Here is a 12,141-nt window from a genome sequence, read left to right as displayed (position 1 = left end):
AAGAGAAAGTGGATTTAAGACTGCAGCCAGGAGCTCCTTCTATACTCAGAGTTGTGGGAATCTGAAACAAACTGCTGAGACATGTCGTTGAAGCAGAAACCTTGACACACTTTTAGAAGTATCTGGATGAGATATTTGGACAGCTTAGCGATTAGCTAAACAAACGCGCTTGATGGACTGTTATTGGCTATTTATCTTTTGGAGAGAGGTAACAGTCATTTAGTACTCTTTGTTGTATGATGGTCTGAAATTGCAGTGTGATTTGACTACTTGCATTGTGTATAACCCTCCTTCTTCCCTTGTAGCACTCAGCGCCCTGAAGAAGCCGGTCCATGGCCCAATCCTCCCACTGAAGCGGAGCAGCTCCAAGCCCTGATGGCCGCCGCTAATGGTAAGCCAGAGACATCACACCTCTCCGACATGACAGCGTGTTGCATGCAGCCCTCGGCTTTTCACAGTGTGAAATGAACGAAATGAGAGCCGTGTCTGTGAGACTACATTAGTTTAACACAGAGAGCTCTGCTGCAGTGCTTTGATTCCATGAAGCCTTTGGTGAAATTCTTCTGTTCACCGTTGACTTCAGTGTTTAGTCAGCATCTCAGCTTCATTTATTTCCCACTGCTGCTTCTCCTGCCTGAAGTTAATTTATCTTGTGGGAGCTGCAGAGGCAGCACATTTCATTTTCACATTTTTTCTGCTCCTCAGTGCTGAAGAACGGGAAATAAAACCCTCCGCTCATTCATTTTCTGAACTTGCTTATTCAATTGGGGGACTGCAAAGAGCCTGATCCGATTTCAGCAGGAAATTAGAGTTCATTGCAAGGCTCTGTCACACACTCACCCCTATTTGGCCAATTTATTATGTACCAATAAATTAAAAGGAGCTTCTCCTGAAGGTGTGAGGTGAACACCACAGGCATCAGCAGATTGTGTGAGGTCCACAGAGATGATGACAGGGCTGGTACTCCAATACATGGTCTTGGACCTGTGAAGCACCACAGTGCTTAAGGAAAAACAAATCACGTTCATTTTGTTAAGGTCTCCTTAGCAGCATACTCTATCAAAAGGTGCTTTACAGTGCACCAAAATAAGTTTGATTACAGAAACAGATTCTGAATGCATCAATTATTTTTGTGCATCAGTAAAAAAGGAAGTTCTGGAAAGTTACAGATGTGTGGTAATGGAAGACAGCACACGAAATATCACATACCACGGAAAACAAAATCTTATATCTGCTCAACAGTTAAAAATTCCATTTACAAGTTCATTCAAATTCCTGTATAAAGGTGGCATGCTGGCATAACATTTAGCACTGCTGTCTCACAGCGCTTGGACTCCGTTTCAATTGGCAGTTTGGAGTTTCCTTCCTGTGCCCATTTGCAGTTCCTCCAGGGGCTCCAAAGTCCCATACAGCCCATAAATGTGTCGCCAGGATGCCTGGCAATAATAATCTGGCAGAGTGTGCCCATGGCAGCATGGATAGCTTCTGTCTCCTCACAGCCCTGAACCAGTAAAAGCTAAATCAGAAAACAGATGAATGGATAGATGGAGAGATGCCCATGTTGTTCAATGTCCAACCTCAACTGCTTTAAATTTTGTCAAAGGTTAATCAAGGCCAGAATAAAATTTCCAAGAAGCTCCAGGACATCCAAAGAAAAAGTTTAACTGGAACAAAATAAAAGAGTTGGAAACATAAAGAAAGCCCAATGGCACACAGTATTTCCCACATCTGCCTCACAGCCTTGGGAACATGGGATTCATTTCTTGCCTGGTCTGTATTTAGTTTTCATGTCCTCTTTGAATTCCTAGTGTAAGGCTGATCGGTGGCACCAAACTGGCCCAATGCGAGTGTGTTTAAGAGTGTCCTGAGATAAGGCTGGTTCTTACCAAGTGCCCAGTGCTGTCTCAGTATATTCCAGAGCCCTAAAACTGTGTAATGGATAAAATGGTTGAATTAAGAAATTGGAGGTGTGGAAGAAAACCAAGGCCATCTACCCCTCTGTACCTACAGTATCTACACAATTAATTAGAACCTTAGAACAATCTAGACAAGAACAAGCCATTCAGACCATCAATGCTCACTAGACCTATCTGCTTAATTCCTCCAAAATAACATCAATCTAGGTTTAAAAGACCCTAAAGACTTCCTGTTTACCGTGTTACTGGGTCTCTTATTCCAAGTGTCTATGGTTCTTTGTGTAAAGAAAAACTTCCTAATTTTTGTGCAAAATGTACCCTTAACAAGTTTCCAACGGTGTCCCTGTGTTCCTGATGAACTCATTTTAAAATAACAGTCTTGATCCACTGGACTAATTCCCTTCACAATTTTAAACACTTCAGTCATGTCTCCTCTAAATCTGTTTTTGCTTAAACCTAAAAGGCTCAACTCTTTTAATCTTTCCTCATAACTTAATCCTTGTAGCCCTGGAATCAGCCGAGTCACTCTTCTCTGGACCTTCTCTAGTGTTGCAGTGTCCTTCTTGTAGCCTGGAGACACAAACTGCACCCAGTACACCAGATGAGGCCTCACCAGTGTGTTATAAAGCCTGAGTATAACCTCATTGGACTTGTACTCCACACATCAGGGCGCTATATAACCTGACATTCTGTTAGCCTCCTTGATGGCTTCTGAACACTGTCTGGCAGTTGATAGGGTCAAGTCCACTATGACTCCTTAAATCCTTCTCATGTTGTATCCTTTCGATTTTCAGACCTCCTATTTATATTCAAAATTGGTTAGTAAAGGTCTGGGTGACAGACTTTTTACTACTGCTATTTCATGAAAAGATGAGCGTACATTACAGTCGCTCTCAGTAATTCATAGAGTCTGAGTACCTTTGAAGTATACGGCTCTCTCATGGTGGGGTCTGAACGTGTATCCCCATACCTTTCACGCACAACTCAGGATCCAATCCAACACTGAGCCTTTTCCCTAATTTGCTTTCCTATTTGAGGATTCTCTAGCACTGGCAGGGGGAAGCAGTGGACCTTATCATTGAATAAGCAAATAAATAATCATTCACTGTGTTTATGTAAATTACACAGAATGATGTTTCCATTTACTTTTGTTTACTTTGAATGAGCAATGTGGATGTTAGTATCATCCTTTTACATTTACATTTATTTGCTTAGCAGACACTTTTATCCAAATTGACTTACAAAGGAGGTCAACATAATTGAGTAACATCAGTCTAGGGACTGTGTAGAGTGGGATAGGTTACAAAAGTTGATAATCACATGGGAAGAGCTATAAAGCAAGCATAGCAAAAAAAAAAAAGTGATCAATTAATATGTATGACAGATAGCCACGGAGCAAAAATCAATTAATAGATAATTACAGAACAGTAGGGTTTTCAATCACTACTTATATACATTGAGGGAATTGGTAGTTTGGACAGAAGGGAGCAGCTTGTTCCACCAATTAGGAGCTACATACGGTATGAAAGGAGTCAGGATTCAGATTTGATACCCTACAGAGATGGCATAAACATATGTTGGCAGACCTGAATTGCTATAATGAAGCCTAACACCTCACCAGTGTGTCCAAAGTGCTGACCCATTGACTACTCTGTAGGCAAGCACCAATGGTTTGAACTTAATGCGTTTTGCCAAAGGAAGCTAGTGCAGCTACCTGAGAAGAGGAGTGACATGGACCCCTCTTGGCTGGTTGAATACAATGCATTTTGCATTATCTGCAGTGCTTCGATTGTACATGTGAGACCTCTTGCTAGTACTGAGTTGCATTAATCCAGGCATGACTAAACCAAATCTTGGACCAGACGTTGTGCTGCATAGTCAGTTAATAATGTCTGATATTTAAGATTTTATATAGAGAGAATCAACATGAATGAAAGACAATTGAAATGTGGTCAAAGAAAAATAGGTGCTCATCAATCTCCACCCCAAGGTTACCTACTAACTTGGCAGCCAAGCTGTACAGAGATGGGGATTTGAGCAGACTGGCTGGCCCAGATAACAAGAAGCTCTGTCTTTGCCAGGTTGAGTTGTAGATGGTAGTCCTTCTTCCAGATTGAAATATCAATAAGACATGCATAGAATCTATCTGATACTGTGTTGTCCTCACTGAGAGACAACATGTACAGCTGTATATCATCAGCTTAGCACTTATTTGAGAAACCAAGGGATTAGATGATGGCGTAGAGAAAGAAGAGTATAGAGTGCAGCCTTGATCCTCACTGCACCGCTGTGCATGTCTGATGCACACTTGACATCTCTACTCACCAGGATCTGCCCAAGATATAGGACTTAGACCCCCTGAGGCCAGTCCTGGTGATGTCAAGGTCAGAAAGAGTGGCAAGAAGGATCTCATTGTTGACTGTGTCAAAAGGCAGAGGAGAGATCTAGAAAGATCAGGACTAATGACATATTGGTGGCTCTAGCTAACTGTATCTGGTTGACCACAGTCAGTAAGGCTGTCTCAGTAAAGGGAATCCAGACAGGTTGGGATCAAGTAGTCCGTTCTTAGTGCTGGTGGTCTATCAGCTGTAAAATACTTGGAGACTACGTCACATTACACTTTTCCTGTGATTTTCAGTTGAAGATGTCATTTACACAATCTTAGCAAGGTGAATAATATGTTAATTAATAATATGTTTAAAGTAAATAAAAATCCCAGGCTTTCCTACATATACATTAATTTGTAGAAAATCTGATTATTGTGCTGTAACACTAATATGACCACGCTCAGTGACTTGTCCCTTTTCAAAATGAAAAAGTTAAAGGGATGACTTGGGCCTTTTCCTGGTATTACGCTACTTTTGATCCCTGTAGTTAGTGGTAGACCCCACAGCACACCACACAGAGGGAAAGAAAACGATGAAAAAAGATGGGGACCACACATAGGTATGTCAGAAGGCCAGGAATGGTCATGGGAATTGTCTTACCATCAGTCTTTCACATTTTCATCATATATCAGCAATATTTATATACATTTTTCAGACAAGAAGTGCTGAAGGAGGATTTTCATACTCACTCGCCCATGCTGTGTTTTACAGTTTTTTTTTGGCAAATGCTAGCCCCATAGCCTTTAACATACTGGTTCCTTAATGTCACTTTACTGGGTCCTGTGGTTCCTCATTGATCCATTACTTCACAAAGAACCATTTTATACTGGGAAGGCTTCTTTCAATATGAGATTGATTATTTCGCCTTTGAAAAGGTTCTTAATATATAGACATAACAGAAATCCTTAATGCATAGAAGGCTTCCTAGCAGGATGTTAAGTACCCATTGATATTTCGCAGATCTTTTATACTCTATGTATGGCTTGTTATGGAACCAGTTATGGATCTAACTAAAACATTTTTTTTCTGAAATGTTCATGTGGATGGCTTTTTTGGGAACCAAAAATGGTTCCCCCCCATGGCATTACTCTGAATACCTTCTTTGGTACCTTTATTTTAAGGGTAACTCCATCACTGGTTTTGTCCTTGTGCCCCAATGTAACCAGGGGAGGCCTAAATAGTCCTGAATTGACTGAGCTGGTTCCAATATGGATGGATGTCTGGACTGTTTTCAAGGGTTTTACTGTCATCCCATTTCAGTCGCCATGTCCTTACATACTAAAAAAAGGTTCAATTCACTTTATGTTTGGCTTGATTGCTCATTAGTTACTTTGATGATCTTAATTGAATGTTAAATGTCATGTTTTGTACAGCTCAATGAAAATGACAGCACGCATGCTCCCATGTCTTCCTGTGGCAGCATTGCACTTGTCATGCCAGCTTTCTACTGCTGGTAAACCAAAGCAACTATAATTATATCACCACAGTTTTCCTTCTGTTTCCACAAAGAACGGCAGAACTCTGCTCCACTTGAATCATAACATGAGCAGCTAAAGCCACAGTGAAATTAAATTATTGAGCACTGGCTGTTATCAGACATGTCCTATTTCAGAACCCAGCTGTTGGGACGTGTTTTATAGATTTTAACGGACAAGAGGATGCCCTTGTACCACTTTCAAAGAGTTTAAATCCTCGTGAATACACACATGTCCACTCATTTTATGACTGCATACATCATCTTCCTCTTTCTTCTTCCCACAGAGGTGAGTGAAGCGACTGGAACTCTCGGAGCTGGCACTATGGGTCTGAGCACCAGATACAGCCCGCAGTTCACCTTGCAGCACGTCCCGGATTACCGGCAGAACGTCTACATCCCCGGGAGCACCACTACACTGGCGGGCAACAACGCTCAGCCAGAAGCCAAGATCATGGTCGCCGCCGCCGCCGCCGCGGCACCCACCGCCAACAAGAAGAAACCAGGGAAGAAAGAGAAGAAGTAATGGATCCCTCAGTTAGAGAAAATCTCTTCCAGTTCAGCATTTATTCCTTTTTTTCGTTTGTTTTTTTAACCTGATTGTAATGACTTATAGTGACTTTGAGTAAACCGTAGATGTGTTCATCCCTGTTTTTATTTGTCGGACTTTCCATCGTGTAAGTAAATTGTTATTGAAATATAACATGAAGTTCTTAGTAGAGGTATTATTCCTTAACATGAATTAACAAGTTAAGAATGTCTTTTTTTAATGATTCTTTCATTCGATAAATCCTACTGGGTTTTGAAGGTTAATTGTAAAATACAAATGGGAATTTAAGGGCTTTGCCCTGATATATAGCATTAGCCTAAATATTAATCATTTATTAACACCATATGTGGATTTTATTTTGGAGGGTTACTGGAGCATAAGACACATACGTTAGCTTTTTAACGTGGCCGCTTTTTCTTTTCTTTCCCACGAAAGAAAACTTTGTAATTCTAACATGCTTTCTTGGGAGATATTTGGATAGGGATATCTTGCTCCCAGCTTAGTTATATTTAAAATTATATTTGCATGAAATTTTGTTACCTTGAAAAAAAAAAAAAAAAAAGAAAAAAATGCTTAATGAATAAACTATGCATTAATTAAACTGTACAGTGTTAAAATGGATAAGTAATGGACAATGATACTGATAGGCAAAAAAAGAAAAATTGTATTAAGCAGAAGTAAGTATAATCAAACCAAATCTAATTTCAGAAATAGGAACAGACTAGAAGGAAAGCGGAGTTCACTTCTGTTTTGATTTTAACGTCTGTGTGCCATCTAATCAGAGCTTTTGCATTCCTTGGTGCTCTCATACCTGATTGTGTTACACACCACTGCTACACCACGCATACGTCTGCCATTGCAGTCCAAGACCCATTCACTTGGTGCAGAGAAAGTGTCATCAAGGAATGAAGAGTGCTGCATTTCCCCATTCCTCCGTCATATGCATGTCTCGCACATATTGTTCAGATGCGCTGTTAAACTGTTTCGCTTCACTTAGCTACACGATGCATGTTAGCACTATCTAGCATGAGGCGGAAACTTACATATTTATTCTGAAAGCCTTAGGCTGGTTTTTCGGTAGGTGGTGTTCGGTGACAGGAGGGTTTTTAAAGCAAACGAATCCATTGAGGCAGGCAATTTTTTTTTTTGGTCATTACACATCAGTTACTTGACATTTCAAACTAAAACCTTCTTAGTGTAGGAACGGCACACCCAAAAACAAACAAAAAACAAATTGCTGTAAAAACTTGTGCCCTGGTAACATCGAGAAAGTAGACATCGTTGAGATTTTTAAATACTGAACGGCTCATTTTATTGAAGGTTTGAAATGTGAAATTGGGACTGCCGATAGATTATGTGAAGGATTATGAGGGTGTTTGGAAGTGCTGTCTATCTTTAATGGAGAGGCTTGGTGCATGATGCCAAGTTTACAAGGCAGACGAGCTTTGTTGTTTTTTTGTTTTTTCGTTTTTTTATCTCACACGTGTCTGTGGCATTTCATACAATCATTTTGCAGTCTTGAACTATGTGGTGTTTGTTTTCGGAATCAGTGCCTTGATTGCATTCACAGAATATACAGTATACTAGTGAAGGGTGATGAGACCATGCTTCTGTAATACAAAATGAAGGGTTATAATTTGACTGGTTAACCCTCACCCAGACCTAACCACAACCAATGGCAGCCTGTTTGGGGTAAACTCAAAGCTGTGTATTATGTTTGATATCTGTAAAACATAGAAACAGGTGGGTTTTTATCAGGAACGAGGGTTTCTTCTAACATCCCAAAGACATGCATGTTAGGTTAATTAGTAACTCTAAAATGGCCCCATGCAAGTAAGTGTGAGTGTGTCCTCATGATGATGTGGGGCTGAGATGCTGCCAGAATTGGACTGGATTAAGCAGATTTTGAAAATGAATGTATAGCAAGGTGGTTTCCATCCATCCATCTATCCAGGGTCCAGGTCGTGGGGTGGGGGGGACGGGCAGTCTAAGCGGCCCCTTTTTTCCTGCCGGCGAGCTGTGTGATTTAATCTCTCCAACATGACCTGGGTATGTCCTGAGGTTTCCTACTGGTTGGCCATGCCCAAAACACCTCCACAGGGAGGTTTCAAGGAGGCATCTTAATCAGAGGGCCGAAACACCTCTGCACATTGAGCTCCTCTCGAATGTCTGCACTCCTCACCTTGTGTTTAAGGCTGAGCCAAGACGCAATGTGAAAGGAAGCTCATTTCCACTGTTAGTTCTTTCAGTCACTACCCAAAGCTTGAGGCCATAGGTGAAGATAGGGATGAAGACCAAGCACATAAATGAGAGCTTTGCCGTTCATCTCAGCTCTTTCTTCACCACAACTGACCAGTAGAACATCTGTGTAATTGCGGACGTCACTCCATTCCACCTTTCGGTCTCTTTGTCCCTTCTTCCTCCACTCGTGAGCAAGACCTAAGTGGTATAATTTTCTTCTTCTAGTTACTAACATGTAGACAATGATTCCTAAAACCATTACAGTACAGCAAAATTGCAAGTGTTAAATACATTTTTCCATTGTTAACGAAAAATAGAAATGTGTATTGTATATATACATATGGAAAGAGTGTTTCCATACATACACCCTAAGTGTGAATTTAATATTGGCAATTTTGCTGTGATTGTCCGCTTGGAGGCTGTTGTTACAGCAGGATTTTGGGACGTTCGATTGCAGCAATGCTTGAGGGTATTGGTAATGATGATGTCGCTTAAAACGAAGCACACACACTTACAGTCGAGGCAGTTCCTGAATTCCAAATCTCACGTTAGCTGCAGGTCTCTCTGAATTTTTGTATTCACTCAGACTCAGGGCCAGCCAAGCTGTATATGCATAATGAAATGATGTCTAAATGCGTGCAGGTTTCAGAGCCCAGACGCTCAACTTAAATATTGTGGGGAAGATGTGTGTGTGTGGGGGGTTACTATTTTATTTATTTTTTGTATTTTCTATGCTGTTGAAGTACACAGCACACTGATTTACCACATGTTTCCAAAACCACTGAAGTCACAAGCAACTGGTGGATAGTATACGTCTCATGAGATCAATGAAGTGCAGATTTACAAGACTCACTACTATAATGGAGTTATTTATGTGAAGATACTTTACATACATTGTTTCTAAAATTGCAGGAAGAAAACAATGCCTGAAAGTATCACTGAGGCTACAAAATGTCTTCTTTAGCTCCTCTCACAGGTTTCCTCCTGGGTGAAGGAGTCCTTAAAGTTAATGCAAAACTCTGAATTTTAGTGGTGCCACAGCTTAAACACCCCTCACTAAGGACAGGAGATTTACAGAAAGAAAAATATTAATGTGTACAAATTGAGGCCATGTTTTTGTGTAATGATAACAACACCCACACACCTAGCAGTAATGCTCACCTCCCACACTACAGACGCTCATTACTTGGCTGCTAAGGCCTCTACGTGTCTGGTCAACAGTGGGCTGAAAGTGAGAGGGTGGTTGGAGAATAACGAAGGGCAAATCTACTGTAGATTTCAATTCTATTAACAAGACTAAAGGTCTCAAAGTCAATTTGTATATTATCATATTATCACTGTAGTGACGACCATTACTAACAATGGTTCCGCAAAATGACTCAGATTATTTCCAAACTGAGTCCAGAGTGAGTCTTGAAAATGAGCTCTTCAAATATTCCATCATTGTGATTCACAAATTCTTTCAATCTGAATGCACAGGCTTATGGAAAAAAGCCAGGGAAATAGAAAGGCAGCCTGTGTTTAAAGTTTTTAAGGGAAAATACCTTCACAAGTTCTTTTTTATCTCTTTTGTTTCTTTTTTTAGCCTGTTGGTAATTTATATTTTCAATTCTTATTGCTGCTCCTGATAAACATTCCCAATCTGTGTCCCTTACTATTTATGTAAGACCAAACCTGTTCAAGGACCAGCTGTCTGTAGAGACCTCTAGAAAAAGAAAAAAAAAAGCCCCCCCTGATGCGGCTACTGCTACTACTGGAATGTTTTGCATATAAATATATATATATATATATATAAATATATAATTTTTTTGTTTCTTTTTATATGTAAATCTCATCCTAACCAATGTAAGTCATGTAGCATTTAAAAGTACTAATCAAAACTATTTTTTACAAATCACCACTCCTTTCCATAGACTAGGAATTAATTTGTGAAAAGTGACGTGCAAAGAGTAGCGTTTTTTTGTTTTTTGTTTATTTTTCTAATTTAATCCGCCACTGCTTAAAAAAAAACAATAAAAAAATTAGGGAAAAAAAAGAAAAACAAACAAAAACAAAAAAAAAAGCAGCTTTTTTGTGTTTTTCTGTCTGTACCTTTTTATGTGTTTGTGGGGTTTATACTTCTTTGTGCTGCTGGAATGCTCTCCTATAAATACAATATATATATACGCGTCTGCTGATGAATTCTGTATTTGGCTAAATATTTCTTATAAATGCATAGGTCAGTGCTTCTTTGTGTCACATCCATATTTTATATGCTAATATTTATATTGCTGTTTTATTTTCTCTTTGAACACGGACATTTCAAATAAAAGGTTCTTCTGAAATTGTGTTCTAGTTGCATCATTTTTTGAATCATTTTGCTTGCCTTTAACAGCACACTGCAATACCAGTATTTCTGAGCACATTCTTAGGACCACCATACCCAAACTGGGTAGTGCCTCCTTTTGCCCTCAGTTATTTGTGGCATGGATTCCACACGATGCTGGAAACATTCCTTTGAGGCTCTGGTCTGTATTGACATGATCTCTGCAGATTTGCCAGCTGCACATTCATTCTGCGAATATCCCGTCCTACCCAGGGCTGGATTAAGACCTTTAGAGGTCCTAAGCACTTAAAAGATTTTGGTGCCCCCATATATATATATATATATATATATATATATATATATATATATATATATATATATATACTGTATGAGCTACATTAACTCTCTGTGGACGACTGAACAGGACAGCTGACGTGACCAAGACAAGAACAATCACTTCAGCCTCAGTGGACAGTTACCAGATTCTAATTTTGTTGTATTCCCCAAATTAATATTTATCATTAACCTCTATTGTTACTATTTTTATTGTTAATATATGTATGTAATTTTTTCATTTAATATGGAAGGCCCTTTTTGTTGAATTGTGTTCAGCTGCACTATTTGCAGTTTTGCACCATATGGTCCATGGTAAATCCAGTAATGGAAAATTTCTGTGGTGCCCCCCTTCCCTTGATGCCCTAAGCAAATGCTGATTTTTCTTATTGGTTAACCCTGTCCTGGTCCTACCACATCCCAGAGGTGTTCTTTTGGGTTCAGATCTGGTGTCCTGGAAGGCCGCTGAAGAACATTGACCTCATTGTCATATTCATGAATCCAAATTTCCTTTGTGACAATGGTGCATTATCATGCTGGAAGTAGTAACCTTTAGAAGATGGGCCATTTGTGGCTATGCACCTGGTTAGCAACAATACTCAGACAGGCCATGGCATTTATTGGTAATAATGGGCCCAAAATGTGCCTAGAAAACATTTCCCACAACATTACATCACCACCACCATCTGCCTACACTGTTGACACAAGGTGCAAGGATTGATGCTGTTGGCACCAAATTCTGACCCTGCCATCTGTGCACCCCAGCAAAAATTGAGATTCTTTGACCAGGCAACATTTTTCCAGTGTTAAATTGTCCAGTTTTGGTGAGCCAATACCCAGTGCAGCCTCAGCTTTCACTTCTTGGCTGTCAGGGGTGGAACCTGACATGGTCTTTTTCTGTTGTATCTCTTTCACCTCAAGGTTTGATGTGTTCT

The 12,141-nt window shown here is 39.9% G+C and overlaps 1 protein-coding gene across 1 annotated transcript in view; it reads left to right on the top strand.

The window, feature by feature from the left end:
• The window catches only part of LOC114660355 (protocadherin gamma-C5-like), a 58,784-nt gene extending 47,892 nt beyond the window's left edge, over positions 1–10,892 (top strand). Inside the window, 2 exon segments of the mRNA XM_028813007.2 lie at positions 306–391; positions 6,065–10,892. Of these exon segments, the coding sequence (XP_028668840.2) occupies positions 306–391; positions 6,065–6,303 (325 nt within the window). The 3' untranslated portion in view covers positions 6,304–10,892.
• The last annotated feature ends 1,249 nt before the right edge of the window (positions 10,893–12,141 follow it).

This window comes from Erpetoichthys calabaricus, chromosome 11 (genome assembly GCF_900747795.2).
Source record: "Erpetoichthys calabaricus chromosome 11, fErpCal1.3, whole genome shotgun sequence".
Taxonomy (NCBI): Eukaryota; Metazoa; Chordata; class Cladistia; order Polypteriformes; family Polypteridae; genus Erpetoichthys; species Erpetoichthys calabaricus.
Note: the sequence above shows the minus strand (reverse complement) of the source record. Positions and strands in the feature narration are given on the sequence as shown.